Source organism: Macaca thibetana, chromosome 12 (genome assembly GCF_024542745.1).
Source record: "Macaca thibetana thibetana isolate TM-01 chromosome 12, ASM2454274v1, whole genome shotgun sequence".
NCBI lineage: Eukaryota > Metazoa > Chordata > Mammalia > Primates > Cercopithecidae > Macaca > Macaca thibetana.
Window position 1 is genome coordinate 68549267 of NC_065589.1, and position 27555 is coordinate 68576821.

At 37.7% G+C, this 27555-nt stretch overlaps 1 protein-coding gene across 1 annotated transcript in view; it reads left to right on the top strand.

Moving 5' to 3' along the window:
* Positions 1-27080, top strand: part of CIR1 (corepressor interacting with RBPJ, CIR1) — a 31861-nt gene extending 4781 nt beyond the window's left edge. The window contains exons 6-8 of the mRNA XM_050751038.1: positions 23218-23324; positions 24201-24286; positions 26075-27080. Coding sequence (XP_050606995.1) covers positions 23218-23324; positions 24201-24286; positions 26075-26723 — 842 coding nt within the window. The 3' untranslated portion in view covers positions 26724-27080. The remainder of the gene's footprint in view (positions 1-23217; positions 23325-24200; positions 24287-26074) is intronic.
* The last annotated feature ends 475 nt before the right edge of the window (positions 27081-27555 follow it).

Here is a 27555-nt window from a genome sequence, read left to right on the forward strand (position 1 = left end):
CGGCCTCCCAAAGTGCTAGGATTACAGGCGCGAGTCACCGCGCCCGGCCCTCCAGCCCTCCATTTCTATTCATTAACCTTATAATAACTCAGTCACTCAATCTATACAATTAACATTTTTGGAACCCTCTTATGGTGGGGTTTTACTGTGCTACTATTCCTTAGTAAAATGAACTTTTTCAGGATCAAATTAATGAAGTAGAAAAAATGCTCAAGTATTTGGTTCCTATCAAGTTTTTAACATTTATGTAACCAGGCTTAAGAAGTCTTTCTCTATCTAAATGAATTGAGCACCTGGGTGGGAGAAGATGAGAAGCATTACCTTTGTGGAAACAGTATGGTTTCTCTGCATGAGGCTGATACCCCTAATATAGAAAATGTTCTTTCAGGGCTGGGCATGGTGGCTCAGGCCTGTAATCCCAGCATGTTGAAAGGCCAAGGCAGGAGGATCGCTTGAGCTCAGGAGTTTGAGACCAGCCTGGGCAACATGATGAAACCCATCTCTACAAAAAATTCAAAAAAATTTAGCTGGGCTTGGTGGTCTGCACCTGTAGTCCCAGCTACTCGAGAGGCCAAGGCAGGAGGATCATTTGAGCCCAGAAGGTTGAGGCTACAGTGAGCCAGGTTTGCACCACTGTGCTCCAGCCCAGGTGACAAAGCGAGACCCTGTCTCAAAAACAAAAATGTTCTTTCAAGTCAATATGAAAAAGATGAACACACAAACATGAAGGAGCAAAGGACATAGTTTACAAAAGGAGGAATTCAGATGACCATTAAACATATGAAAATATTTTCAACAACATTAATAACCAAAGAAATGAAAACTAAAACAATATGTTACCTTTTCGCCTGTCAAACCTTGGTAAAGATTTTAAAAGGTATGCATCCAGTATTTTCACAAGTGTGGCAAAATGAACATTTTATTTTGTGTTTTGTTTTTCTTTGGGACAGGGTATCATCCTGTTTCCCAGACTGGAGGGCAGTGATACGGGTCTCAACTCACTGCAACCTCTGCTTCCCAGGCTCAAACAATCCCCTCACCTCAGCCTCCTGAGTAGCTGGGACTACAGACGTAAGCCACCATGCCCAGCTAATTTTTGGTTTTTTTGTAGAGATGGGGTTTCATCATGTTGCCCAGGCTGGTCTCGAACTCCTGAGCTCAAATGATCATCCCACCTCAGCCTCCCAAAGTGCTGGGATTACAGGTGTGAGACATCACACCCAACCAAAATGAACATTTTAACCCTCTCTTGATAAATTAGAGCAACCTTTCTAGAAAGGTTATATATTTGCTGATATGTATCGAAAGCCTGAAAAACATGCATAGCTTTTTACCTAGAAATTTGCCTTCCAGTAATTTATAATAAAAATGTGATAAGGTAGATTTTCAAAGATTTATAGTAGTGAAAGATTGGCAGCAACCCTAAATGTTCATCAGTGGTTGGTAAAATAAACATGTTTATTCAATCATCATTTATGGAGCACTGTTTCTGTGCCAGACCTTGTTCTAGGCTCTAGGAACACAATACCAAAACCTTTCATTATATTGGGAATGACACACAGTAAACTAATAAATAAGAAAATATCAGGTATTTATAAGTTCTGTGATGAATGTTTAATTGGATACTGTGATAAGAACTAAATGGGAAATTACTTTAGATTAAGTGGTCAGGAAGGGCTCCTCTAAGGAAGCAACGTTAAGCTGAGACCTAAATGACAGGAAGGATGCTGGCATGGCATGCAAGACATGGGAAAAGAGCATTGAGTATCTTAGGCAAAAGGAATAACCTTTCATATAGAGAAAACCATCAGTTCTGAGAAGCCATGTACTTAGTGGTTAAGCACACAGACTGAGGAGCTGTGGAGCTACACAGATGCCTCATTTGCAGCCAGGTTTACAGCCAGGCATCTATGTAGCTCCGTACATAGCTAAGTGTTTGCTACTTAGTATCTGTGTAACTTTAGGCAAGCTGCTTAACATCTCTCTGCCTGCATTTGCTTAATTCTTAGAACTGAAGTTTTTTTGCTTACTTTGTGATATAATTATATTTGCCAACTCTGTATTTGACATCTTACACATCAGCCAGTAAGTTTTATTTTTTGAACTCAAGCTCTCATAGAAGACACAGGCTCAACCCCTGATTTACAGTCTAATCAGACACATCAAATTAACATAGAGTAATCCCAGTTTACAACCTAGTCAGGAAAACAAAGTATGGTATTATGTAAGGCTCTATTTAATAGAGAGTAACTGAATGTTAAATTACGTAGCTAATAGAGGAGGTGGGACTAAAATGAGCTTTGAAGAATTAAAACTTAGGTAGAAAGAAAGGTTGACCAAAGAAGAAAGATTAGAAGAAAAACATAAGCACAGAAGATTTTAACTTGGATGACTTTAAATGATAGCAACAGACTTAAATGGCTCTCAAAAAGCTGGCCGAAAGGGTTTGGCCACTGATGCTGTAGCCAGTGTTTACTCAAACTTACCTAATGTAAAGGTTCACTTAAGTATTTTGTGTAAATGTTGGTTCCCAAGCCCCTGTTGCAGAAGGGCTGTTGAAGAAGAGTCCTGAGGGGAGGGAGAAGTCTGAGCATCTTAGTCTCCAAGATGATGTTCATGATCTGAAAGTTTGGTGAAACTCCTGTAAGCAAAATTAATGCCATGGAAGACTGTGTGTGTGTGTGTGTGTGTGTGTGTGTGTGTGTGTGTGTGTGTGTGTGTGTGTGTGTGTGTGTGTGTGTTTTGCATGTAAGAAGAAACACACACACACATACACACATACACACAGGGGGATAGTATTAAGGAAAAGGAAAGATGATAATGCGTTGAAAGAGTTTTTTGGTTTTTTTTTTTTAAGGTGAGTGAAGACATTTTCAACATCATTTCTAATTTTTCACCATTGTAAACAGTCTAAATATCCAGCACTAGGGGAATGGCAAAGTAAACTGTTGATATCTTAAGTAAACTAAGTAATACAATTGAATCTATGCTATGATTCTAATATAAATCTGTGGGCATGTAAATTAGGACTGGAAGGAAACAAACATGAAAATAGTATGTTAATTAGGTGAAACTACAGGTAATTTTATTTTTATATTAAAATGTGTGATTAAAAAGAAACTTAAAATTTAGGCTTTTCAAACATTGACTGTCACATGATTTTCTTCAGAAGGCTAATGTTTTCCTTTGTACTCCCATATTAAACTTATTTTCAGAATAATTGGAACAGCTAAAAAAAGAGTTACTGGTGTGTTGTAAAGGCTATGTTCATGATGAGAAATAACTAGCAGACTGAATTAATTCTTTGCCTCAGTCTTTATAGAATAAGATGTTAGGGAAATTTCCATTTCCAGTTTTTCCATTCAAACTGACACGGTATGAGAACAAATACTTGTAAATACATTGGGTATTTTAATTTCTTAAATCTTGTGTCTTAGAATATCTGAACTCTATGATAAAATTATGATTTAAAAAATCAGTAACTTTCACCATCTGTGATGCCACATAAAATGATGAAAATTACTGATCTATTTCTTAGGCATCATCAAGGTTGAGAACCATCAGCTTAAACTATATGTAAGAACAACTGACGATTTGGGAGCAAAGTACCTTTTTCTGTTTCTTTAAATTATGTTTTACTTATTACAAAGTCATGAATCTACCCTAAGGAAATAATCATGGATATGTTCAAACATTTAGTCACAAAGGATTATGTATACAGTAAAAGAGAGGCTGGGCTTGGTGGCTCACACCTGTAATCCCAACAGGTGAGGGAGGCCAAGGCAGGAGGCCAAATCACCTGAGGTCAGGAGTTTGAGACCAGCCTGGACAACATTGAGAAACCCTGTCTCTACTAAAAATATAAAAATTAGCTGGGCGTGCTGGTGTGCACCTGTAATCCCAGCTACTCAGGAGGCTGAGGCACGAGAATCGCTCAAACCTGGGAGGCAGAGGTTGCAGTAAGCCAAAGTTGTGCCACTGCACTCCAGCCTGGGCTACAGAGAAAAAAAATAAAGAACACCTAAATGTCTAATAAAATGATATTAAGTGAGTAATTATAGAATATTGTTACAATGGAATACTATCCCATGTAGCTATTTTAAGTGATATGAAGATTTCTTAATGATATGAACATTTACAATCTTTGGTCAAATAAGAAAAGCAGGTTGTAAAACAGAGTAGTTACATTTGTGTTTCTCTTTGTATCTTTAGGTAGACATGTAGACAGAGAGACAGATACTTTTAGAAAAAGGATTGGAAGGAGATAGACAATTATTAACAGTGGTTGTGTCTGGGTGGTAGGATTACTTGAGATTTTTGGTTTCATCTTTTTGGCCTACCTGTAATTCCATTAGTGAAGGTACATTGCATTTATAAGTTTTGTAAATGAACATTGTTTTAGAAGAATTAAAAACTGTACATAGAAGTAAGTTATTTAAAATTGAATTGCTCAATTAATGCCTTTAAAGTTTGACATAAATTTAGCAGTAGTAGTCAGCTAAAGCAAATAGAAACTCTGAAAGATTTCTCAAAAACAAAATCAAAATTCTACTGTATCAAATAGGAAAGCAAATAATAATGATGTTGTGTTCTGAATTTGAATGCAATGAAAAATAAACTGACCAATTTTCTAATCCACTTGCTGATTCAAGCTAAAAAAAAAAAAGCCTTTTCATTAAAAAAAAAAAAAAAATCACCTATTGAATAATGTCTCACCAGTGAATAGAGATTATTTTTGCAATAAGGCAATTTCAGTGGATGTGGTTATCATGGGATAATCACACCCCTGGGGTACAGCCTTGTGCCTGTAATCTCTCAGGAGTGTAATTATTTCACGATAACGGTACCCCCTGGTGTTGCATTATTTCTATTATGAAATTCTTAGTTTAGTATATAAAGTAACTTATTTTGATCACTGGAAACTGCAAGGTGCTGTTAGAATGTTCCAGCTGTGAGGTTTACGGAGACCAGCTATAAGATTTACTTCTCCTTTACAAAGATAAATTAGGCAATCAAAATGCTTCTTTGGGCTAAAATTGTTTAGAATATCTTTTCTACTGATAAGATCATCTTAACTTTGTAAGTTTTCATCTACTCCAGATACTCAAAATTATATGTAAAACTTGTAAGCTTCAGTGCCGACTGAATTTTTGTAAAATATTTTTATACTAGAATACAATTAAATGGCCAGCCCACCTGGATTTTATCTATATTCTATAGCCCTTGTTCTTATCATTGACTCTTAACATCTGTCAGCTACTTGTGTTTTTAATGTATGTTTAAATTAAATATTTTAAAATCCACAGTGGGCTATATCAACAGCAAGTTTGTTTTAACAACTTTTTTGAGCTGTAATTTGCATACCATACAATTTACCTATTTGAAGCATACAATTCAGTGGCCTTTAGTATATTCACAGAGTTATACATCCATCACCACAGTCAATTTTAGAATATTTTTGTTACCCAAGAAAGATATCCCTTAGCCCTCACCCTCTAGGCCCCAGCATCAGGACCACCTAATTTTTTTCTGTCTCTATAGATTTGCCTACTCTGGACATTTTATACAAATAGAATCATATAATATGGGGTAAAGAATGTGGTTTTAATACCATTTTCTTTGCCTTTGAATTTCACAATGTAATACAACTAAAACCACCGATACCTGCCCCACGTTCGTCCATGGAATATATTTTTCTTTTTTCTTCTTTTTTTTTGAGACAGAGTCTCGCTCTGTTGCCCAGGCTGGAGTGCAGTGGCGGGATCTCGGCTCACTGCAAGCTCCATCCACCTCCTGGGTTCACGCCATTCTCCCGCCTCAGCCTCCTGAGTAACTGGGACTACAGGCGCCCGCCACCACGCCTGGCTAATATTTTTTTTTTAGTAGAGACTGGGTTTCACCGTGTTAGCCAGGATGGTCTCCATCTCCTGACCTCGTAATTCACCCGTCTCGGCCTCCTAAAGTGCTGGGATTACAGGCGTGAGCCACTGCGCCCAGCCCGTGGAACGTATTTTTCTATGATGCTTAAACATACACACAAAAGAATGCATAGTCTTATAATAATTAAAACTTCTAATCCACAAGGGGATAAGAATTTGTGTATAGATACCTATAAAGCAAATGAATATTAGTAAGATTGTCACAATAAATATAAAGCAAAATTCTATCAATTAAATAATTCTTTTCCCCAAGCAAACAAAGATTTTGCACATCTTTCCATGTTTGAATTGCAGATTTATTTCTTCAGGAAGCAAACAGGTAACACTTAAACAGTCACTCTGGGCCACGTGTGATGGCCCATGCCCATAATCGCCTCACTTTGGGAGGCTGAGAGGGGAGGATACTTCAAGACCAGCATTTTTTGAGACCAACCTTGGCAACACAGCAAGACCCTATTGCTACAGAAACTTTTTATAAATAAATCAACAGTTACTGTGTAGGAAAACTAGACCTGGGGTTGCTGGGAGTGCTAGCTCTCCTTTAGCCTGCTTCTCAACCACCCATTATGCCCACCATTGAACTCAGCTCTACACCAGCAGTGATAGTGGATCAACCAGCCCTGAAACTCTAATGCAGGCTTGCCTTGTTTGATCCTGCTTCACTTTCTTGCCCTTTGCAGATGCTGTGTTACAAATTGAAGGTTTGTGGTAAGCCTGTGCTGAGCAAATCTATCAGCACCAGTTTTCCAACTGTATGTGCTTGCTTTGTCTCTGGGTCACATGTTTGGTAATTATTGCAGTATTTTAAACTTTTATTTTTATATCATTATGGTGGTCTGTGCTCAGTGATCTTTGACATTACTATTGTAATTGTTTTGAGACGCTGCAAACTGCACCTATAGAAGATGGTGAACTTAATGGATAAACGTTTTGTGTGTTCTGAATGCTCCACCCACTGCCTCTTCCCTCATCTCTCTCCCTTTCTTCAGGCCTCCCTGTTCTCTGAGACACAATGATACTGAATTTAGGCAATTAACCCTACAGTGGCCTCTAAGTGTTCAAATGAAAGGAAGAATCACACATCTCTCACTTTAATCAAAAGCTAGAAATGATTAAGCTTAATAAGGAAAGCATGTTGAAAGCTGAAATAGGTAGAAAGGTAAGCCTCCTACACCAGTTAGCTAACTTGTGAATGCAAAGGGAAAGTTCTTGAAGGAAATCAAAAGTGCTACTCCAATGAACACACAAATGAGAAAAAAGTGAAACAGCCTTACTGCTGATACAGAGAAAAGTTTAGTAATCTGGATAGAAGATCGAACCATCCACAACATTCCCTTAAGCCAAAGCAAGGCCCCAAACTCTCTTCAACTCTGTGAAGGCTAATAGAGGTGAGGAAGCTGCAGAAGAAAATTTGGAAGCTAGCAGAGATTGGTTCAGAAGGTTTAAGGGAAGAAGCCACAACCCTAACAAAACTGCAAAGTGAAGCAGCAAATGCTGATGTAGAAGCTGCAGCAGGTTCTCTAGAAAATATAGCTAAGATAATTGATGACGGTAGTGACACTAAACAACAGGTTTTCAATGTAGATAAAACAGCCTTCTGTTGGCAAAAGATGCCATCTACGACTTTCATAGCTAGCAAAGAGAAGTCAGTACCTGGCTTCAAAGCTTGAAAGGACAAGCTGACTCTCTTGTTAGAGGCTAATGTAGCTGATAATTTATGAAGGCAATGTTCATTTATCATTCTGAAAATTCTAGGGCCCTTAAAAATTATGCTAAATCTACTTTGCATGTGCTCTGTAAATGGAAGAACAAAGCCTAGGTGACAGCACATCTGTTTACAGCATGATTTACTGAAGATTTTAAGCCCATTGTTGAGAATTGCTGCTCAGGAAAAAAGATGCCTTTTAAAATCTTACTGCTTATTTACTATGTACCTAGTGACCCAAGACTCTAGGGACAAAGGCTAGCCAAATTCCTGATTACACAGCAATTGTATTTTCATTTTCTTTTTTAGAGTCAGGGTCTCTGTTGCCCAAGCTGAAATGCAATGGCACAGTCATAGCTCACTGCAGCTTCAAACTGAGCTCAAGCAGTCCTCCTGCCTTGGCCTCCCAAAGTGCTGGGATTACTGGTGTGGGCCACTGTGCCCAGCCATTTTCTTTAGTTCAAAAAATTTTTTTTTAACTTTCTTTTTAACTACTTTTTGACTCCTGTGTTTATTTATAAGTGTGTTTTTAGATCTCTAAGTATTTGGGGATTTTCCAGCTATCTTTCTGTTACTGATTTCTGGTTGAATTCCATTATGGTCTGTGAGCATACTTTGTATGATTTCTATTCTTTTACCTTTGTTGAGGTGTCTCATATGGCCCAGAATGTGGTCTATTTGGTGAATGTTCTATACAAATGGGAGAAGAATGTATATTCTGCTGTTGTTAGAGGAAGTATTCTATTAATGTTAGTACATCCAGTTGATGGATGGTACTATTCAGTTCTATATCCTGCTGATTTTCTGCTTGCTGGATCTGTCAGTTACTGATAGAGGGGTGTTGACATCTCCAGCTATTACAGCAGATTTGTCTGTTTCTAAAAACCTTTATATCTGTTTTTGCCTCATATATTTTGATGCTCATTGTTAGGCATGTACACATGGGATTGTTGTATCTTCCTAGATAATTGACCCCTTTATAATTTATGTAATGTCTGTCTTTATCCTTGATGATTTTCCTTGCTCTGAAATCTACCTGTCTGACATTAATATAGGTACTCCAGCCTTATCAATTAGTGTTAGCATGGTATATATTTTTCTGTCCTTTTAATTTATCTGTGTCTTTATTTCTAAAGTGGGTTTCTTGTGGACAACAATAACCTATAGTTGGGTCTTGTTTTTTTATCTACTCAAAGTCTTTTTTTTTTTTTTTTTTTTTTTTTTTTTTTTTTTAAGAGACAGCATCCCTCTCACTTGCCCAGGCTGGAGTGTAGTGGCAAGGTCATAGCCCACTGTGGTCTCAAACTCCTGGGCTTAAGCTATCCTCCCACCTTAGCCTCCCAAGTAACTAGGATATCAAGCATGCACAATCATGCCCACCAAATTTTTTGTTTTTGGGGGGTGGGGACAGAATCTTGCTCTCTTGCCCAGCTGGAGTGCAGTGGCATGATCTCGGCTTACTGCAACCTCCACCTCCAAGGTTCAAATGATTCTCCTGCCTCAGCATCCCAAGTAGCTGGGACTACAGGCGTGCAACACCATACCCAGCTAATTTTTGTATTTTTAGTAGCGACCGAGTTTCACCATGTTGGCCAAGATGGTCTCGATCTCTTGACCTCATGATCCACCCGCCTTGGCCTCCCAAAGTGCTGGGAATACAGGCATGAGCCACCGCGCCCAATGCCCAGCTAATTTTTTAAAATATTTTTTGTAGAGACAGACTCTCACTATGTTGCGCAGGCTGGTCTTCAACTCCTGGCCTCCTGTCTTGGCCTCCCAAAGTACTGAGATTACAGATGTGAGCCACCACAACTAGCCTCTGTCTTTTAATTGGTGTGTTAAGACCATTCTTATCAAAAGCAATGATTGAAATAGTTGGATTAATATCTACTATATTTGTAATTGTTTTCTATTCATTGCTGTAATTTTTTGTTTCATTTTTTGTCTCTTAGTTTCTGTTTTCTCTGATTTTAATTGAGCATTTTATAGGAATCCATTTTATCTCCTCTTTTAGTATATTAATTATACTCTAAAAATTTTTTTAGTGATTGCCCTAGAACCACTTTTGTATGTGTATGCCACAGTTGTAAATATAAATTTACAACTAATGTAAGTTCACTCTTGAATAATACTATACAACTTCATGGTTAGTACAGGTAACTCATAACAGAGTAACCCAGTCCCTGTTCTACAACTGAATAGCTCCCTCGCATCCCTTATAACATTGCTGCCACACATTTCATTCATATCTAAGCTATAATACCCTGTATATTGTTGTTTTCATTATTTTGAACAAACTTGTCTTTTTAGATCAGTTAAGAACGAGGTGGCGGGCGCCTGTAGTCCCAGCTACTCGGGAGGCTGAGGCAGGAGAATGGCGTGAACCCGGGAGGCGGAGCTTGCAGTGAGCTGAGATCTGGCCACTGCACTCCAGCCCAGGTGACAGAGCGAGACTCCGTCTCAAAAAAAAAAAAAAAAAAGAATATTAAAAATAAAAGATTGTATTTGACATACTTCATCTCTTTCTCAAACATTCTGCCTTTATGTAGATATGAGTTTCTGGCCTATATGATTTTCTTTCTCACTAAGTGACTTCTTTCAATATTTCCTTAAAGACAAGTCTACTGGCAAAATTTCCTCCATTTTTGTTGTCTGAAAAGGTCTTTATTTCTTCTTCACTTTTGAAGGATACTTGCACTAGATACTAAATTTCTTCATCTTTGATTTTTTTACAGTATGAATGTGATATGCTTAGGTATGGATTTCTTGGTATTGATCTTGCTTGGTGTTTTCTGAGCTATGGATATGTGGTTTGGCATATATCATTAGTTTTGGGAAATCCTCAGCCATTGTTATTTCAAATATTTCTTCTGTTCCTTTCTCTTTTCATTCTCCATTATTTCCATTATACACATGTAACATTTTTCATAATTGTCCCACAGTTCTTGAATATTCTTTTTCTTTTCTCTCTTTTCAGTTTGGGAAGTTTCCACTGACATATCTTAAAGCTCACTGGTTCTTTCCTCCTAATGAGCCCATCAAAGGCATTGTAAATATGAATTTACAACTAATCTAAGTCTGATAAGTGTTTTTTGATTTCTAGCATTTCCTTTGATTCTAAGAGCTTCCCTCTCTTTGCTTACATTATCCATCTGTTCTTGCATGTTGTCCAGTTTTTCCATTAGAGTCCTTAACATATTAATCTTAGTTATTTTAAATTCCCAGTCTGATAATTCCAGAATCTCTGCCATATCTAAGTCTGGTTTGATGCTTGCTTTTCTCTTTAGACTGTGGCTTTTGCCTTTTGGCATATGATATGGGTTGGCTGTGTCGCCACCCAGATCTCATCTTGAATTCCCATGTGTTGTGGGAGGGACCCGGTGGGAGGTAATTGAATCACGGGGGCAAGTGTTTCCCATGCTGTTCTTGTGATAGTAAGTCTCATGAGATCTGATGGGTTAAAAAGAGGAATTCCCCTGCACAGGCTCTCTCTCTTTGCCTGCTGCCATCCAGGTAAGATGTGACTTGCTTCTCCTTGCCTTCTGCCGTGATTGTGAGGCTTCCCCAAACACGTGGAACTATAAGTCCAATTAAACCTCTTTCTTTTGTAAATTTCCCCGTCTAGGGTATGTCTTTATCAGCAGCATGAAAACAGACTAATACAGCATACCTTGTAATTTTTTGTTGAAAGCTGGACATGGTGTATCATGTAAAAGGAACTGAGGTAAACAGGCCTGTAAGGTGAGGTTTTATGTTTATCTGGCTAGGCCTTAGACTGTATCTACTGTTTGCTGTCACTGTAGATGTCAGAGACTAAAATTTCCTCTAGTGTCCTTGTTTTTGTCTGCCCTTATCTTTAGCTTTCCCAAAAGACTCCTCTTGCAGTATTAAGAGTCTGAGCTTTGCAGTTCTTTTCTTTTTAATCCCCTGATATTATACAGGAATGCTCCTCATGTGGTAGTAAGATGTGGGGGAGAAGGAAGCATTCTCTTATTCTATGATTAAGTCTTAGTCTTTTAGTGAGCCTGTGCCTGTGGGCTGCAACCTTCACGTGTGTTTCTCAGCTTTATTTTCCCATGTAGGCTCGGCTGTGGTGACATAGTTTCCCTTGAGAGTAAGCATTTGTTAAGGAAAACAAAATGCTCTGGGCATATTTGGAAATGGTTACTTTTCCCTTCGCGCTGGCTAAAGGGAAGCACACGGAGATTGTGCTTTGGTGTTCGCAATGAGAACCTGCTGGAGACTCTGGAAGTAAAACTCATGAAAGGGGGCTCTACTATGCTTGGGCCTCTAGGAGATTTTATCTGTCAAGCTAGTCCAGCTCAGTCTCCAACAATTAGTCAAATTACTCTTAAGTATTCCTACCAATGGCTGGCTCCAGCAGTAGTTTCTGATTCCAGCAAACTGTAATAGTCTGTATTACCTATCTCTCCAGTTTTCAGGGCAGCGGTTTGCCCTGAGACCTCAATTCTCTGATAAATTTAAGATTTTTAAATTTTCTGTTTTTCAACTTTTTTCTTGTTATAAGAATAAGAGGACTTTCAAGCTCTCTGTATTGGACTGAACCCCAGAAGTTATAAAAGCAACAAAAAGTGAATAAACATTGACTCCAAATTTGTTAACATTTATTTTGTATTTCACTAATTGAGTTTTGGATTTTTCAGTTATTATCTATCTATACTTTGCCATAATTTTTTTTTTTTTTTTGAGAAAAGGTCTTGCTTTGTCCCCCAGGCCAGAGTGCAGTGGCACAGTCGCAGCTCACTGCAGCCTTGACCTCCTGGGCTCAAGTAGTCCTCCCACCTCAGCCTTCAGAGTAGCTGGGACCACAGGCACATACCACAATGCGTGGATCATTTCCAAATTTTTTTGTAAAAAAATTTACAGGATCTCACTATGTTACCCAGGCTAGTCTCAAACTCCCAGGTTTAAGTGTTCCTCTGGCCTCGGCCTCCCAAAATGCTGGGATTAGAGGCATAAGCCACAATGCCCAGCCCTGCCATAATTTTTTTTAATTTAGATAATTTTTTCACATATTTGGGACTGAGTAGATAGGATAATATGGTGAATTTCATGATTTGAATAAAAGTAAATTTCAAATTCAAAATAATGTCACTGGATACACTATAAATATACAAAATTGCTTTTAAAAAAAGTAAGAATTGCTTCAGTCTGAGTTCCAGACACACCACAAATGGGTAAAATATGATAGGGACTCAATATCTCAAATGTTTCTATCCAATCTTGTTTACACTGTAGTTTTTATTGTGTTCTAACCATATGAAAATGAATAGTTTAAGGAAGTTTTATTTTACACTTGCTGCAAAGATTTGTTTGTGTATCAGTGTTCTTCTCCTTGCCTAATTTTTCCTAATTCTTGATTTAATTTTTCTTGAAGAATGCTGCACTAAGCCATGGTACTGATAGAAGTTTTCTGCAACAAGTGCTGCACATGCTCCTCCTCCATCTTTTCATAAGCCTTTCGTGTTGAAGACATTTTTGTTGCTTGGGAACACATTCGAGAAATTTCCCAAAATAATTGTCTGATCATAATCTTTGCTAGGAAGACAGCTAGGAGCACACCAGAGGAACTTCCTATAGAAAGAAAGATGATAAATTCAGTGGCCCTTCTGGCAACGCCACCTGAATCTATTATGGAGCAGTTCCCTTATGCAACTCCTTGGAGAGGTGAAGTCCTCCCAGGATAGCTACTCATAGCCCTGCATCTAATGGCAGACTTCTTTTTAATCCTCCAACATAATTCTACTGCAGAAAAACATTTGTGTTACCAGAATTTTATTAAAGCTAAACTCCTGAAACAGGCAAATATTGAAACTAGTAAATAAAGAAACAACCTCAAAATAAAGAAGTGAAGTTGGGCACCATTTCCCTCTTTTATAATATACAGTTGATCGTACTTGATTGTACTTGATTATAGTTGATTATAAGTCTCTCCTTTATAATATGTAGGTGATTTGATGTTTAAAATTTTTTTATGTGAGAGGAAGCTAGTTAGTTGAAAAGAAATGCTGGCCTATTAACAAGGTATTTCAGTAAAACTTGTCCAGTCATAGTGCTTCAAAGGTCAAAATGATGCTCCTAATTAGTACTTCACATTTTGGCTATTTTATTTTAGGTATTACCAATGGTTAAGTCATTTCAAATTATTTATACACATTATGATAATTTTGTAATTAAATTTGTTGTTAGAATGGCTGTTCCGTGAAATTTCGTTGACTTGAACAAATTAATTACAATCTTGTTCTGTCAGTAAATGAACCTGCTTGGTGTTAAAGGCATGTACTAGTGGAGGCTACGCTTCCCATAATCTCAAAGGGGTATTATGATTCTCCAATCAGTCATAACTCTCTTTTACATGACTCTTCCTATTACCATCATTTCATCTACTCAAGGTCTATCAGCTTCAAATAAAGAAATTAGTTTGTGATTACCTGAGAAAAGGAGAATGAATGAAATTTAGTCCACATATTAAATATTAATTCTTCTACCCAAATCATTCTTAATGAATTTAACACAAACCTCCGTGTTCCACTAACTGGTTTAGTGAGTAAGCGAATGGAAAGGCTTTGCTAACTATTCTAAACATTACCATTTATAATCTCTTCTGAATGTATAATAAAAATTTGCAATTTAAGTTCTTTCCTATGAAAAATTTTCCCCAAAATATTATAAACTTGAAGCAAAAAACAAGCTCTCTCAAGCGCTAAGGAGATAAAATAATAAAATCTCAATATTACACACTAATTTTTTTAATTAATTTTATTTAAGTTCTAGGGTACATGTGCACAACATGCAGGTTTGTTACATATGTATATATGTGCCATGTTGATTTACTGCACCCATCAACTCGTCATTTACATTAGGTATTTCTCCTAATGCTATCCCTCCCCTATTCTACCACCCCACGACAGGCCCCAGTGTGTGATGTTCCCCACCCTGTGTCCAAGTGTTCTCATTGTTCAATTCCCACCTATGACTGAGAACATGCGGTGTTTGGTTTTCTGTCCTTGCAATAGTTTCTCAGAATGATGGTTTCCAGCTTCATCCATGTCGCTACAAAGGACATGAACTCATCCTTTTTTATTACTGTATAGTATTCCATGGTGTAGATATGCCACGTTTTCTTAATCTAGTCTATCATTGATGGACGTTTGGGTTGGTTCCAAGTCTTTGCTATTGTGAACAGTGCTGCAATAAACCTATGTGTGCATGTGTCTTTATAGTAGCATGATTTATAATCCTTTGGGTATATACCCAGTAATGGAATTGCTGGGTCAAATGGTATTTCTAGTTCTGGATCCTTGAGGAATTGCCACACTGTCTTCCACAATGGTTGAACTAGCTTACACTCTCACCAACAATGTAAAAGCATTCCTTTTTCTCCACATCCTGTCCAGCACCTGTTGTTTCCTGACTTTTTAATCATCACCATTCTGACTGGTATTACACACTAATTTTTTAAACCATTTTCTGTGTTATATACTTGAGATATGTAAGTTTGAATTCCCTTTGCAGAGGTCTTCTCATAGTGTATAGATATAATGAGTGGATACAGTACCATAGTTACTCAGTAATCACTGTTTATGGATTTAAAATCTCATTTTTTTTTTTTTTTAAGTAAAATGCACTGGTCTTAAATGTAGAGGTGGAATTTGATAAATGTATGCTCCCAGGTAACCAACATCCCTGACAAGATACAGAGCATTGCCATCACCCTAGAAAATGCCCTTCTGTCCTTTTCCAGGCTGCCTTCTCCTCCCACAACCAATTTTTTAATTCCTAATCCAGTGTATTAATTTTATCTGTTCTTGAGCTTCATATAAGTGAAATCATACAGTAGGTACTCTTTGGTATCTCATTTATTTGATTCAACAAGTTTTTGAGGCTCATGGATGCTTAACTTTTCAAGAGCATTAATATTCCCATAACTCATTTAAAACATAATGCTAACTTCTGGGCTGGGCACGGTGGCCCATGCCTATAATCCCAGCACTTTGAGAGGCAGAGGTCAGGAGTTCGAGACCAGCCTGGCCAATATGGTGAACCTCGTCTCTACTAAAAATACAAAAATTAGCCGGGCATGGTGGTGTGCGCCTGTTATCCCAGCTCCTTGGGAGACTGAGGCGAGAGGATCGCTTGAACCTGAGAGGGAGAGGTTGCAGTGAGCCGAGATTGTGCTGCTGCACTCCAGCCAAGGGAAGAGACTGAGACTCTGTCTCAAAAAATAATAGTAATAATAATGCTGACTTCTAAATACTTCAGGTTCATCACAGCACAAATGATTTTTTGTAGTCTAGGGCTGTGAATTAACTATTATTGCCAGATGTATCATCATTAAAATATTTGCATATAAATTAAGTTGAAAATATAAGTAGGCCGGGCGCGGTGGCTCACGCCTGTAATCCCAGCACTTTGGGAGGCTGAGGCGGACGGATCATGAGGTCAGGAGATCGAGGCCATCCTGGCTAACACCGTGAAACCCGGTCTCTACTAAATATACAAAAAAATTAGCCGGGCGTGGTGGTGGGCGCCTGTAGTCCCAGCTACTCAGGAGGCTGAGGCAGGAGAATGGCGTGAACCCGGGAGGCAGAGCTTGCAGTGAGCCGAGATTGCGCCACTGCACTCCAGCCTGGGCGACAGAGTGAGACTCCGTCTCGGAAAAAAAAAAAAAGAAAATATAAGTAATTATGTATAAGTCATACATCTTTATATTCATTCTAGGCCAGGCACGGTGGCTCATGCCTGTAATCCTAGCACTTTGGGAGGCCAAGGCAGGTGGATCATTTGAGGTCAGGAGTTTGAGACCAGCCTGACCAACATGATAAAACCCCCATCTCTACTAAAATACAAAACTTAGCCGGGTTTGGGGGCTGGCACCTGTAATCACAGCTACTCAGGAGGCTGAGGCAGGAGAATTGCTTGAACCCAGGAGGTGGAAGTTGCAGTGAGCTGAGATGGCATCATTGCACTCCAGCCTGGGTGACAGAGCAACACTCCATCTCAAAATAAAAATAATAAAAATAAAAATAAAATATATTCATTCTGTAAGGCAAAGTTTCTAATAAACTGATTTTTTTTACTAGCATACAATAAAGACAGTTTCATATTTCTTTGCCTTTGTGTACTTTGCAGACACATAGACTAAAATGAAATGTTTAATTTTTCCTTTACATTGTGTGTTTCAATAGACATCAGTTAGCTGTCTTCAGTATGAACTTGGGATAAGGGCAATAAGAAACCCTATTGTCTCCACCCTCCACTAAGATGAACTGGCAGTGTGTCAGGAAAATTCCCAGTATGGAGCAGTTTTATTACAATTCAGTACAATTGGTTCTTGCATAACCTTTAGAAAATCATACATAAAACATTCTCATCTATATAAATAAAAATCACCCACACACTTTATTAATAGCTTTCTTCACTTTTTCCCGGGTGTTATGCTGCATGTTCCTACTGAGCCCCTTTTTTTAGTCTTTTTAAAAGGTAACTTTCTCTAAGCTTTCTTAAAAGAAAGGTTATGGTAATATTAGGAATCAAATATAAGTGTAAGATAATTCTTGATAAGTCCTATTAGACACAGATCTCCCTGTTGATCAATACTCTAGTGTCTAACTGTCCTTTTTACATTTAGTGACAGGGACTGGCTTATTCACTAGATATAGCCAATTTTAGGAAAGGAAAAGGGACAGAAGATTGTACTTTCATGGAAATAATCATATTTAATTTGTGATAATGTTTGAGGTTTATTTTAAAACCTTTTACAGTTATACTACTGTTAGTTTGGCTGCAATAAATACATGGGAAAGTGATTACAAGAACATATAAGCAGTCTGGGCCTCCTTTTTCTTTAGCCAGAAACATGTTTTCATTAGCTAGAAGTGTATTTTCAGGTGTCATTTTCCTAAATCCAAACTTTACAAAACTTGCCATATACTCCCCCAAAGTATGTGGTATAAAATATCAAAATAATTTAATAGTAAGCCTCTAGACTTAACTACCAATTTATAGGAAATATAAGAGCTAGAGAAACATATTAAATGGCATCACTGTCCAGAATGTGGGAAATCTACAGGACAGATTACCCAATTTCTTTAACAAATGAATAACAGTAGGGAGGGGAAGTTAGATACGTGTTTTAGATTAAGAGATCTATAAATCAAATACAATATGTGGACCTTGTTTGTATCCTAATCTGAACAAACCAACTGTAAAAAGATACTTTTGAGACAATTTGAGAAATCTGAATGTTGACTATTTGATGACATTTTAAAATTATCAATGTTGAGAAGCATAATAAAAGTATTGAGGTTGAGATTTTATTTACAATATTCTATGAAAAAAGAAATAAATTTGAAAGTAATAGATAAGACAAGAATGGCAAAATATTGTTAATTGTTGAAGCTATGTGATGTAGGTTTGCAGTTTCCCATAATATAAAGCTGAAACACACGATGAGAAGGGAAAAAAATAGATCATCACTGTAATAGAAAGCAAAACTATATTGACTTTAGGGTAGCCATTTAGTTTCAGCCAACAGTGGCATTCTATAAATTAAGTACATAATGTGTTAAATTTGGGAGAAGGAGAGAGAGGCTGGTCGGTTGGTCTGTCCTTTCTTTCCTTCGCCTTCCCTTTCCTTCCCTTTCTTTCTCTTTCTTACCGTCTGTCTTTTTTTCTGTCTTTCTTTTGACAGGATCTCACTCTGTTGCTCAGGCTGCAGTGCAGTGGTGAGATCACAGCTCCTGTGTTCAATTGATCCTCCTACCTCAGCTTGTCTAGTAGCTGGGAGTCTAGGCATGTGCACCACCACGGCCAGCTAATTTTTGTAGAGACAGAGTCTCACCATGTTGCCCAAACTGCTCTTGAACTCCTGGACTCAGGCGATCCACCCGCCTCTGCCTCCAAAGGTGCTGGGACTACAGGCGTGAGCCACTGCGCCTGGCCAGGAAAGGCATTTCTAATCAGCCTTACCCTAACCTACAACTCACTGCCCCCTTTTCTCCTATTTAATTGTAGGTGATAATGCATTGTTTGAAAAGAATGATGGGCCAGGCCAGGTGGCTCACGCCTGTAATCCCAGCACTTTGGGAGGCTGAGGCAGGCAGATCACGAGGTCAGGAGATGGAGACCATCCTGGCTAACACAGTGAAACCCCGTCTCTACTAAAAATACAAAAAATTAGCCAGGCGTGGTGCGGGCGCCTGTAGTCCCAGCTACTCGGGAGGCTGAGGCAGGAGAATGGCGTGAACCCAGGAGGCGGAGCTTGCCAGTGAGCTGAGATCATACCACTGCGCTCCAGCCTGAGCGACAGAGAGAGACAAAGTCTCAAAAAAAAAGAATGATGAACTTCGAATGGAGCAGATGGACCTAGTGTTTGCAGTAAAACACAAGTGTCTTTGCCTTCAGCTTTAGTCTCCCTCGTATGCCATTTGTGGCGTTCCCCTGGGACTGCCATACTATAACTGTGGAGTCAGTTGTATGACATTTCCTCATAGCCAGAACTTTTGAGTTTATATATTATTCTTTGATAAAATACCTATTTTGCAACAGGACATTTTTTTTTTACCTTTCATTGTTTTTGTTCTGTAAAAATGAATACTCTTGGCCGGGCATGGTGGCTCACGCCCGTAATCCCAGCACTTTGGGAGGCCGAGGCGGGTGGATCACGAGGTCAGGAGATGGAGACCATCCTGGCTAACACGGTGAAACCCCGTCTCTACTAAAAATACAAAAATTAGCCGGGCGTGGTGGCGGGCGCCTGTAGTCCCAGCTACTCGGGAGGCTGAGGCAGGAGAATGGCGGGAACCCGGGAGGTGGAGCTTGCAGTGAGCCGAGATCGCGCCACTGGAGATCACGCCACTGCACTGCAGTCTGGGAGACACAGCGAGACTCTGTCTCAAAAGAAAAAAAAAAAAAGAATACTCTTAGTGACTAGATTAAGCGCTTTACACACATAATTTTGTATGGCATAATTTACCTTCTAAGAATTTTTTCTTTCCTGAGACTCAGATTTCATGGTATTTTTCTAGTAGAGCCTGTGGTCTAATCAGAACATGGAACTGTACGCAATTGGTATTTTGACACTTACCCATATCACAGCAAAGAGAAGTTTGTAAAATAAATGAATGTTGGAAGCAGTTTCTTCAGCGGACCTGCTTTTTAAGTTGGGACGTTGGTTTGCATGCTGCAAAGGCTTGGCTGAGATGATCTAGAAAGGGGCCCTCACAAATCTGCATTTTAGAACAAATGCCCTCTTTCTGAATTCTCTAGTATTATTCTACCATAGCAAATTTAAGAATAAGCCAAACAATTTCTAAGATCCAACTCCAGCTATAATTGAAATTATTAAGGCACCATACATAAAAGTATTTTGCATTTGAACATATTTGTGTAATCTGTTTTATCAACATATCTGTAATCTATTGTATCAACTAAATTTTGAGTTCTCAAATGATCTGGAGTCATTTCTGTCAATGTAACTCTACATAGCCTCTGTCATAATTGAAAGTGTAAAGATACTTGCTAAATATATCTTAATTAAACCTGCCTTGTTTCATCTCCTTTTAAACCTAGAACTTTAAGCCCAGAACTTTGGTTGATAGGAGAAGGTTTAAGTACAAAAAAAAAAAAAAAAAAGTAAATAAGACTGGATTATGAAAAGTATTACTACTGAGAGCATTTTTTTGAATTATGAAAAGTACCATGAGATAGTCATGGAAGTTGCATAGTGGCCAGGCACAGTGACTCACACCTGTAAACCCAGCATTTTGGGAGACCGAGGCAGGTGGATTGTTTGAGCTGAGGAGTTCAAGACCAGCCTAGGCAACATGGCAAAACCCCATCTCTACCAAAAAAAAAAAAAAAAAATAAATAAATAAATAAATATATATATATATATATATATATATATGTTATATATTAAAAGACATAATTTCTTTATATAAAAGTTGAATAGCTACTGGTAAAAATAATAGTCTTTATTAAGTACTATTTGTCAAGCACTTTACTAAGCACTGTATTTGCAGTCATACATTGTGAAAGTGTGCTAAATTTATATACTACACAGAGTTTTTAGTTGGGGTTTTTGAAAAATGTAAATGCTAGAAGAGTAATGTTTAATAATCTGTATAGTCTCTGTAACACTGGGAAAATACATCATTTTCTTGAAGTAGTTGGAAGTACTTTTAAAGAAGGCACACTTTCTATAACATCTTATTAAAATTACCCATCTTGTGATGAAAACTGGTGAAATTAGTATAACCTCTCATGATGGCCAAGCTTTGTTACCCTTTACTGGAGTGGTTTTTATTCTAATTCTTAACAAGTTTGGTGTCTGAATTCATTTGATATCTAATAAAATTGTTGACACGGAAATGTAGTTTTGACACTTCAGAAGAGACATTTTCTACTTTATAATACTAAGTTCCTACATGAGAAATTTGAGAAGCCACCAAAGTAAACATTTTGTTATTCATTTAAAGCTCTTAATTGAGCTGGGCACGGTGGCTCACACCTGTAATCCCAGCACTTTAGGAGGCTGAGGCGGGCAGATCACGAGGTCAGGAGTGTGAGACCAACCTGACCAACATGGTGAAACCCCGTCTCTACTACAAATACAAAACTTAGCCGGGTGTGGTGGCAGGCACCTGTAATCCCAGCTACTCTGGAGGCTGAGGCAGGAGAATTACTTGAACCCAGGTGGCAGAGGTTGCAGTGAGCCGAGATCACACCACTGCACTCCAGTCTGGGCGACAGAGCGAGACTCCATCTCAAAAAAAAAAAGCTCTTAATTGTTTGAGCACTTTTATGCCATTTAGAGGCAACCAGTATTAATATTTAAAATTCAATTTTATTTAAGATTGTATTATCAACATTAGCCATCAGACTGAATAATTAAAGGGCCATTAAAGTAATACATAGGAATTAAAAATTTTGTATAGAAGAAAAATTAAAAACCCTCTTGGTTTGAAATGAAATATTAATGTAAGACAGGCGTTTTTGTTTGTTCTTAACTAAATAAGCCTTTTTTTCCTAAAACTATGACATCATTAATAGCTTCCCCCATACTCCAATAATAGACAGTTTTTTCCCATCATCTCCCTTGTACCTAGAGCAAACTTTCAGTTGTTTTTGACAATATGAATGGAATGGTAAAGCCTGGAAAGTCCAGTAAAATATATTATAACTGAGTTTTTCTCATCAAATTTTTAACCACATCTGCTATTGACAGGTAAACAAATTTTAACTGATTGCCTTTTGCTTTCCATGGTAACATGCAGGTGAGCGCGCAAATAAGTGGTAAAAGACCAATGAAGCAGTTCAAAGAAATAGACAAAGTAACCAACAAACTAAAGAACTCATTTCTGAATATTTTTCTATCCCCCTACCCTCCCTTATGAACTCCTTGTTGGCAGTAACTGTCTTATTCTTCCGTAAATGACAGACACATCAGCTGGGGTAGTTCATTTAAGCCAGTGTAGGTGATTTAGGGTGGCAATTTTAAATAGCTGCCATGAAATGTTGTCATTAGTTTGCTAGCGGCAGGGAAAACAAAATGAAACAGGAATATACAAAAGGAGGTAAAGAGTCTCTCTTACCTTACATAAACCTTATGTTTGAGGGTAGGAGGCAAACCTTTAAAAAAGTATATTAATTTATTTATTTAGAGACAGGGTTTTGCCATGTTGGCCAAGTTGGTCTTGAACTCCCGGGCTCAAGTGATCCTTCCACCTCGGCCTCCCAAAATGCTGGGATAACATGCATAAGCCACCACTCCCAGCTGAAAATTTTTAAAATTTATTGTTCATATTTGGGGACCAAAAATCTCACTTTTCAGTCTGAGATTTTGCAAAAATGGAAGTGTAGTGTCTTATAAAAAAATATAAAACATACGTACTAATAGCCAGCCTAAAACTGCCTGTTACCAGCCTAATCTAGTAATTAAAAATTTCAAAATCTGGGAATAAAAGCAAGGTTAATTAAAGTACTTGGTGGTTACCCATGGGGGGGGGGGTGTGTGTGTGTGTGTGTGTGTGTGTGTGTGTGTGTGTGTGCGCGCGCGCGCGCATGTGTGATTAGCAACCACATGGCAATGTATTCAGTATTGTTATTTGACAAATAAGGATGAGGAATTTTGATTTGGAAATGAGGATAATAAATTTCTCATGTACCTTTAAAAATATATCTTTTAAATGAACTCTTACTGAGAGAATAACTACTAAAAATTTAATTGTAGTTTTTTATTATAATATTTTGCTTTGATTTTATATTAAAAACTGCCAACCAGATAACATCTAAATGTATCTTTTTCAATATGACAAAGTTACATAAGAAGACTCCCCTTGCACGTAAAGAAAAATGCAATTATTTTCTATTTGAATCTCCAGACTGCTGTTTTAGAAAATCATATCTGATTATTTGCTCAGCAGAAGATTATTGAGTTGATTTAGCTGTGATTTTACTTAACAAAGCTTCAACTGCATTCCTACTGTGGAGTCCGAAAAAGGTAGAGAGATATAAATGATACATTCAAACTGTGATTTTTGTGAACAGGGCCATCGATGCACCCCTCGGAGCTAATAGCGGAGATGAGAAACAGTGGGTTTGCACTGAAACGAAATGTACTGGGGAGAAACTTGACCACAAATGATCCATCACAGGTAATGATCTTTTTATCAGTAAGCTGAAAATGTCTATAAATCTAAATGTGATTGCTTGTGAATTGCTACTTAATGTTTTCCAATATGCATATATCCATAGGAAAGTAAGATAGAGCAAAGCAAATACCCAAAATGTATTTTGATTTGGCTTTATTATTTTAACCTAAATGAGAAATTGTTTACAAACCTGTATTTTAATAAATGAAACTGCTCCTCTGAGTTTATGTGGATAAAATATCTAACTGAACTGGTGATGAGGCTGTTGGTTTTTCCTTCCTGCTAAATTATCCCTGATATGACATTAAATAGAACCAATGGTTAGAAGTAGGTAAAAACCCCTAAAAATCGTAGAAAATATTTTAAACTTATTTATTTTATTAAACTATACATAGGTCCAGAAAATGATTGAGTTTGAAGGGCTATATTATTATATATTTGATAATGTACTGTTGAAATTATAAAGGCTAAAATTGTGGATATTTTGACCTGCCTTTAAAACTCATTAAATTAAAAATTATATTTATATTTCATTAAATTAAAAATAAAGTATTTAAACTGGCAAGTGTTAACATTGAAGAGATAGAGAATGGAAGTCATGCTCTAAACATTTTCTCTGTGTGTGTCTATCATCCTTTTCCTGGAAGAGTTTCCTGATGCTGGCAAAGCAGTCATGTTAACCTCTTAGTGCTGTATGATCCACTTCGGCAGGGAGACTACAAAAAAAATGTTTAATTCCCTCCCATTTCCCAATCCAAAATACCGTATTCATCTACAGTGTGTCCCTGATACAAAACTTATTTATAAATGTTTTCTTTTTTATCTTATAACTACATTGTCTTGAAATCTAGCAATTTAATGATGTCTTTGTTGACTCAGGAGTATGTTGCAAGTGAGGGTGAAGAAGATCCAGAAGTTGAATTTTTAAAGTCACTAACAACCAAACAAAAACAGAAACTTCTCAGGTAATTTAAAAGTGTATATTTAATATATTTATTTTTTCCTTAGTATTCATCTCAGTATCGTATACAACTCTGATCCTAAGAGCTCATGAAGGTACTTAAACTGTGTATCACATTTATTGATTATTCTTCACCCATAGCTAATACAATTTTGTCTGTCTTTTCAGTAACATGGAAATTGTATACTCAGATGTAAGATTATATACTCAGATTATACCACAAAACTATTGCACTTTTCAGAACGTTTTAGAATTATACTTATTTATAACTTTTACTTTTCAAAATAGATTTGTATGCATCTTCGCATGCAATTTGTTCTTAGGAAACATTTTTGGCCTTTTTTTTTTTAATGTTTTGTAAAATCTTATGAGAATGCAGAAAGAATGCTTAAATTTAAGGTAAACGTGAATTGTGTTAAACAGACTACCTCCAAATTAAAGAATCCAAGAAATGTCTGCTGAGTCCAATAGAGGGAGCTCATGATGCTTTCAGTATGTAGAGTTTTGAGAATGGCTAGACAGAACCTAGAGACTTATTTTCAGAGTAACTCAAACATACCATATAAATAAGTTACTCCTCCGAGAATGTGAAGTACTCTTTAGAAATTCAGAACGTTTTAATAGGATTGTCCTAATTATTTATAAAACTAAACAATTGCCGGGCGCGGTGCCTCAAGCCTGTAATCCCAGCACTTTGGGAGGCCGAGACGAGCGGATCACGAGGTCAGGAGATCGAGACCATCCTGGCTAACACGGTGAAACCCCGTCTCTACTAAAAAATACAAAAAACTAGCCAAGCAAGGTGGCGGGCACCTGTAGTCCCAGCTACTCGGGAGGCTGAGGCAGGAGAATGGCGTAAACCCGGGAGGCAGAGCTTGCAGTGAGCTGAGATCCGGCCACTGCACTCCAGCCTGGGCGACAGAGCGAGACTCCGTCTCAAAAAAAAAAAAAAAAAATTGTTGAAAACAAGTATTAACTATATTATTTTATAAAAGTAATATTTCAAAAGTTTAATGTGTACTCTTAGAATTTCTGGAGAATATTCTCGAATTTTGATAATGTAATGTTGATTAATATTTACATACTATAAAATAGTACATAAAATTAATTTTTCATCTGATTATAGCTGTCTATTTGCTTTTATAGTAGTTCCAACTGATGTTACACACCTTTCACAGACTTTCTTTAGGATGACCATTTAGAGTGCTATATAATTTCATATCAGTAAGAATTTAACACAAAAGTAGTCATTACTATTGAAGTATAGTCAGAAAATTGGCTTGATGCATTTTTTTAATTTAATGTATACATGCTTTGAATAATTTTAAAGGAAGAAAATGAGTTGTCATTTAGTAAACAATGCGTTCATATATGGATACGAGTTTTTTGTTTTGTTTTGTTTTTAAGACAGAGTCTCACTCTGTTGCCCATGCTAGAGTGCAGTGGCATGATTTTGACTCACTGCAACCTCTGCCTCCCAGGTTCAAGCGATTCTCCTGCCTCAGCCTCCTGAGTAGCTGAGATTACAGGCATGTGCCACCATGCCCAGATAATTTTTGTATTTTTACTAGAGATGGGGTTTCACCATGTTAGTCTGATCTCGAACTCCTGACCTTGTGATCCGCTCGCCTTGGCCTCCCAAAGTGCTGAGATTATAGGCGTGAGCCACCGCGCCCTGCCATGGATACGATTTTTAATAACTTCTAAGAAAATATATTGTTTGTTCGTAACTTACAGTTGATGAAATAGCTATTTTTCACACAGTCTGTTACTGTTTGTTTCCCAATTACAGGAAATTAGATCGACTGGAGAAGAGAAAAAAGAAAAAAGATAGAAAAAAGAAAAAGTTTCAGAAGAGCAGAAGTAAGCACAAAAAACATAAGTCCTCTTCTTCCTCCTCTTCCTCCTCCTCCTCCTCCTCTTCCTCTACTGAGACTTCAGAAAGCAGTAGTGAGAGTGAGAGTGACAATAAAGAAAAAAAAATAGAAAGGAAGAAAAGAAAGAAAAGCAAGTGTTCAGGGCATAACAACAGTGATTCTGAAGAGAAGGACAAGTCTAAGAAGAGAAAACTTCATGAAGAACTTTCTAGCAGTCACCATAACCGGGAAAAAGCCAAGGAAAAGCCCAGGTTCTTAAAACGCGAGAGTTCTAGGGAGAACAGCAAATGGAGCCATTCCGATTCTGACAAAAAGTCCAGAAGCCGTCATCATAGCCCAGAGAAGAGAGGCTCTGAAAGAAAGGAGGGGAGCAGCAGAAGCCATGGCAGGGAGGAAAGGAGCAGGAGAAGCCGGAGCAGAAGTCCTGGTAGTTACAAGCAAAGGGAGATAAGAAAACGGCCACAGCGAAGTCCCAGTGCAGAGCAAAGCAGAAGAAATGACACCAGAAGCCATGGCACAGATGTGTACAGAGGAGAAAAAATGTACAGGAGATATGCATACTAAAGTGACACAGAATGAGGCAGAAGTAGAGAAGAAAGACTGTATGTGACAATTACCTGGGAATAAAAATATCTCCACTTTTTTATTGAATACTTATAGCAAGGGCTAAATTATGTACTATTGTCTTTCTAATAAAAAAGCTCAATTTTAATTTTTCATCTCTGTAAACTGTCAAGTACAAAACTACATGAGTACTATAAGAATGAATTTTGCAAATATTTGTAAGTAAGCTATTTTGGGGCTGTAGAAATATTTTCTGTTGGTAACTTTATTGTGCCCCATACCAGATAAAAACCGCATATAACTCTGTGACATTTTCTTTGTTCTGAAACATTGTTAAAAGAATGACAGTACATTGAATGGGTATAATTTAATTTTTTCAATTCAAATTTGTTATTCAAGGATTTGAATTTGCAAGTGAATTGTAATCATTATCCACATTCACTAGTATAAATTAATGGATTAATAAATCTTTAAGACTTTTAAGCCCCCTTAACATTTTGTTCTATAGAATAAGCTGTTTACATTTGGATAATATTAGTTTTTTGTGCAGGTATACAAGTTACCTCAAACTTAAAACAGTCCAGCTGGGCCAGGCACGGTGGCTTACGCCTGTAATCCCAGCACTTTGGGAGGCCCAGGCGGGCAGATCACCTGAGGTCAGGAGTTCGAGACCAGCCTGGCCAACATGGTGAAACTGCGTGTCTACTAAAAATACCAAAAATTAGCCGGGCATGGTGGCACTCGCTGTAGTCCCAGCTATTCGGGAGTTTGAGGCAGGATATTCGCTTGTACCCGGGAGGTGGATGTTGCAGTGAGCCGAGATTATGCCACT